Here is a 5,351-nt window from a genome sequence, read left to right as displayed (position 1 = left end):
TCTTCTCTTAATTTATTTACAGAACAGCGAAATGATCTTGAAGAGGTGAAAGGACAAGAAACAATTGATCCCAGGTAATTGAGAAAAATCAGGGGCTGTCTATTCAGGGGTGATATCTGTGGAACTCATATCCACAGAAAACCAGAAAGTCCTGAATATACCTAATTCATCCCTTCAGCCAACCAGAAATGATCCTTTCTAACCATGTTTTACATTTTTCATTGTGATACTTGTAATGTTTGCCATTTCTTATTAACTTCTCAAGTTCAGTACATAAAACCAATTGACCTTGTGAACAACTAATCAGTCACACAGATTTCCTTAAAGTAAGTATCTTTTTCTTATGGTGTCCATCAGCCTGAGATGCATATTTGTTTTCTGCTGATTTTGCATTAGCACAGTGGTGAGTATTTCAAGGCAAGGAAATTAGGTAGAAAAAATTATTGTTATACCATGCACAATATTGAGAGAAAGAGGACTTGATGTCTTGCGATTTGGGGGATATTATCATGCCACAAAACCTATGTTTACTTGGCCACTGCACATAAAATTTAATACCATTTAAAAGAAAGGAATGAAGCCACTGTTATGGAACAGGATATTCAGTAAGTCACGATTGTACCATACAGAGAGACTCAGTCTCCTTCCTCAGAAAATCGTGATCTGGGCAGTTCACTGAACTCCTGATGCTTCTCTCTCTCTCTCTCTCTCATCTCTCTTTCCCTCTCTCTGTATTGCAACCTACTCCATGGTAACCACACTGTGACCCACCACGAAGAGGAGAATATTGAACTCTTTAATGGGCTGCCCCATTTGTTTCTGCCATCACTGCCTCCTGCCTCACGTGAAGCCAGCAGGGCTCTGAAACTCCTTGAATTAATCCTTACTCTTTCCTACCTTCCAGGCTCAGCAGGGGACTGCTGAGGGTGGACAAGCATGAAGTCCCCCAGGAGTCACTGGATGGATGTTGCTTGACTCCTTCCATCCTTCCTGAACTACCTCACTCCTACCGCCCTTATGGGAGCACTTTGTACTATTTTGAAGAACAGCAAGTCAGCTTGGCTCTTGTAGACGGTGAGTACTCCATTGTGAACACGATAAATCTCCAGTTATTATGCCAGGTAGACTCCATAATCCTTGCACCTCACATCCCTGTCTGGACTGAGACGTGGCATTACTGTGGGCATGACTCACAGACACAGGATAGTTTGCATCAGCATCAAAAATCAAGTTGGAAGCACAGACATGGGGTGGGTCAGTGAGCTTTCTCTCTTCCTCATCTCAGACCATGCCTGTGTCACCCTGGCCCACTGTCACGACATTGACAAATTCACACCAACCTACGCAGCACGTGCCCAACAGGTATCAGTGAGGTCTCTTAATGTGAATAAGATTTGTCTTGCCAGCTATTGTGTTCCTTACAGGTTTCTTTCCCCAACCATGTGCTATGAGATTCTATGCCTGCCCAAGGCCAGTGGCATCTTTGTCTACTTTTTGTTAAACATATTAACCAGGTTTCAAAGAACCTAGCCTCATTCTCTATGTCTTTAATGTTATCCTGTTTTAGCTGAGCTGTCCATTACCTTTGGTTATGTTTCTAGAAACAAGATTGGGCCTTGTCACTCCTAGATGTCACGAATACCCAATGTCTCTGTGTAGTACCAAAGATTCATTTTGATTGGAGGGTGTGTAGATTCCCTCCTGCATTCGAATTTCAGTGTCTAAACTCCTTGCAACCATGAACAATGTGAGTATTTGATGATAGAAGGCTGAATATTACAGTTTTCCTTCTAGAAAGCAGCTGGAGTATTTGCCTTCAATTGGTGTGAAAATTTTGCATAACTGTTGGCACAAAATCAGAACAGATGATGTTGGGATAATGATCTACTAGAACAGGGAGATTTCATGACAGGACCTCAGGCCTCCTGGAATGTTTCTCTCACAGTGTCCTTTTCTTTCACTGAGGAAACTGATGTTCCTATGTTAGGATTGCACAGTGCATTGTTTGTGTGTGGGGGAACCTGCTTCATGTGTCTGTCCCTTTGTCAATTTATTTACAGAAATTCAAAAGGATCAAGAGGAGGTAGAAGATCAAGACCCGCCGTGCCCCAGGTAACTCTGAGGAATCATGGAAAGTTAATTCAGTGTTGATATCCGGAGTCTCGGATGCAGGGAAAATCAGAGTGTACAGAATATACCTGTTCCATCTGTTCAGTCAACCATGAAATAGCTGTATTCATTATGTTGACTCTTTTCATTGTACACCTGTATTTATATTTCTTCCTTATTAATTCCTTTCAATTCTACTAATCTGCATTCAGTTGACTCTGTTGAACTCATCAGTCACACATTTTCTGCAGTTCCCTTTTCTGTCCTTTTTGCTTAAAGAGAAGTTGAGTTGCACATCTGATGTTTGCCTCTTAAGTATTCCATACCAGGGAAGTGATTTAAAATAACTCATGTCATGCTCACAATGTTGAGAACAAGAGATGTTGAGGATACAGGAACACTGTCTGTGAAGACTGAAGAGCCTGCATTCATTTGGCCACTGATGCTAATTTCAACAAAATGTATGCAAAAGTGCCGAATGCACTGTGTCCTGGCAGTTTCCCACGGATCACTCCATTACCTTCTTCCCCAGATCACTGCCTGCCCAGTGCACTGAGAGCCTGTCACAATGTGTCTCCTCCTTGAGACAGGGAAGGATGGTTGCATCTCTCTGAGGGGACTATACTTTGCTTCCTCTGGGCCTTCCTGAGGCCCTCCCTATAGAACCAGCTGGGCGCAGTGGTGTTGGTTCTCTCTGATGTTTATCTTCTGTCTTCTTTACCCCAGGCTCAGCCAGGAGCTGCCAGAGGTGAAGGAGCAGGAAATCCCAGAGAACTCCGTGAATGAAGTTTACTTGACTCCCTCAGTTCACCATGACCTATCTGACTGCCATCAGCCTTATAGCAGCACATTGTACTCATTGGAGGATCAGTTTGCCTGCTCTGCTCTGGATGGAGCCTGTGAGTACTCTATCCTGGAGGTCACAAAGATCCACTGTCATCCCAGGCAGCCTCTATATGTTTTGTTTCCTGCAACTTGTGCAGGTGAGACAGACCATCTCTGTAGCAGGCCCTAGACACTGAGCTTGTTCTGAATCTGTCTCTTGGATGCAGTTTTAAGCACAGACATCCACTTGGTAGAACCTCCTCTTCTCCTGTCCCAATGACTCCTCTGTCACCTGGCTCCTTCTCACAAGAGCAGGCTGTGGCTATCAAAACAGGCCAGGGAGGGGAGTGGTGAGGGCTTACTGCAAATTCTTGGCCACAGTAGCTCAGCTGGAGATATTTATATAACAGACCTCCTTCTTTAAGATAGGGCATCTGTCTTTTCTGAAATTATGTTGCTAATTACATGTCCTTATCTCTTCTCTGGCCATCCAGGTATTCTGGGAGTTTTGCCCAATTATTTGGAGGCCTGTTTCATGATTCCTGTGTCCCAAGCTAGTTTCTCTTCTTCAGGGATCCCCAGCCATGGGGTTATGGGCCGTTATGGGTCCATGACCTATTAGGAACTGGTCCGCAGCACAGGAAGTGAGCATTGGGAGAGCATTTCAGCCTGGATTCCACCTCCTGTCAGATCAGCAGGGGCATTAGATTCTCACAGGAGCTCGAACCCTATTGTGAAGTACACATGCCAGGAATCTGGATGGTGCTTTCCTTATGAGAATCAAATGCCTGATGATTTGTCACTGTCTCCCAGTGACTGTCACCCCCAGATGAGACCATCTAGTTGCAGGAAAACGAATTTAGGGCTCCCACTGATTCTACATTATGGTGAGTTGTATAATTGTTTCATTATATATTACAATGTAATATTTATAGAAATAAAGTACACAGTAAATGTAATGTACCTGAATCATCCCAAAACCATCCCCCCTAACCTGGTCCCTGAAAAACAGTCTTCCATGAAACCAGACCCTGGTGCCAAAAAGGTTGGGGACTGCGGCTCTACTTCCTCTGAGGGGTCTTCCCTCCACTGACGCAGTCCAGCGTCCCTTCCTCTATGCGTGGCCAGGCTTGCATCCTCTGCAGAGCTCCAGTGGTTTTCTCCACGTGTGGGTTTCTAGTTTCAATCAAGTTTTGGTCTCAGTGCTATATTCTCATGAAAACCATCTACAACTAGTGTCCCTCATGAGGTTCTGGCGTAACCGATGAGCAAAGCAGAGTGGTTCCTGTCCCCATGACGTCCAGAAAACCCTTCCTCTGAGCAAGTGCCCTTTGAGATAGCAGCTTCACAGGACGTGTAAAAACAAAATCCAATTTTCATTTCTTCTTGCTCATTCTCTTTTTTTTTTTTAACCTCTATTCTGGGAATTTGATGGGCATTGTTGGGGCTTTTACCCATTACTTTATCTTCTTGTAAGAGCAAGTAACTCTGTGATGTCCCCCAGTATATTGGATTACGTTGTAATGAAATTAGCAAAAATGCCAGGTGTAGTGATTCACGCCTGTAATTCCAGCACTTTAGGACGCCAAGGAGGTGGATCACCTGAGCTCAGGAGTTTGAGACCAGTGTGGGTAACATGGTGAAATCCTGTCTCCACAAAAAAAGAATTAGCAGAGCATGGTGGTAAACACCCGTACTCCCAGCTTCTCAGGAGGTTGAGGTGGAAGAATCCCCTGAGCCTGGTTAGTTGAGGCAGCAGTGAGCCACGAATGCACCACTGCACTCCAGCCTGAGCAGTGAACTGAGACCCAGTGTCTCACACACACTGACACACACATACACACACACAGAGAAAGAAATTAGCAACAAAGACATTGGCCTCTATTCTATTTTGGTCAGTAAGTGCCTTTCTTACTGGGACCATCCCCTTTCCCATTTTGCATTTCTTCCTGAGTTTCAAAAAAAGCAAATGCTTTTCTAGGATCACAGTGATTCATGAAACAATTAAAATTTATTTTTTGCACCTTGCACCTTTGCAAGCAAGCTGTATACTTTGCCAGCAAGCTCTGTCCTGCTATAACCCATTCAGGGCCCAAGGGACACTTCCAAGTGGGCAGTGTCATCTCCATGTTAGAGCTGAGGACACTGAGGCATTTTTAAGAAAACTTAGAAAACCTTGCAGAGAATGAGGATGTGGAGAGGGGAGGAGAGAGAGGAGCCCCACAGCCACCTGGATCCCGCCCTGCAGGCCCCATCCCTGCAGGCTCTGTCCCTGCAGACCACGTCTCCGCAAACCCAGTCCCCATCCTGAACCCGACCTGGACTGGCATGAGGTCACTGGAAGTCTTTTCTTAGTCCACTCAGAATGTGTGTTCCTCTCCCTGGGAAAATGGAAAGAATTTGTTTAAGGGGTGCCA

The 5,351-nt window shown here is 44.8% G+C and overlaps 1 protein-coding gene across 1 annotated transcript in view; it reads left to right on the top strand.

Moving 5' to 3' along the window:
- The window catches only part of LOC105534261 (neuroblastoma breakpoint family member 4-like), a 30,131-nt gene that overhangs the window by 11,990 nt on the left and 12,790 nt on the right, over positions 1–5,351 (top strand). Inside the window, 4 exon segments of the mRNA XM_011972947.1 lie at positions 23–74; positions 905–1,074; positions 2,061–2,112; positions 2,836–3,008. Of these exon segments, the coding sequence (XP_011828337.1) occupies positions 23–74; positions 905–1,074; positions 2,061–2,112; positions 2,836–3,008 (447 nt within the window).

Source organism: Mandrillus leucophaeus, unplaced genomic scaffold (genome assembly GCF_000951045.1).
Source record: "Mandrillus leucophaeus isolate KB7577 unplaced genomic scaffold, Mleu.le_1.0 Scaffold1322, whole genome shotgun sequence".
Taxonomy (NCBI): domain Eukaryota; kingdom Metazoa; phylum Chordata; class Mammalia; order Primates; family Cercopithecidae; genus Mandrillus; species Mandrillus leucophaeus.
Note: the sequence above shows the minus strand (reverse complement) of the source record. Positions and strands in the feature narration are given on the sequence as shown.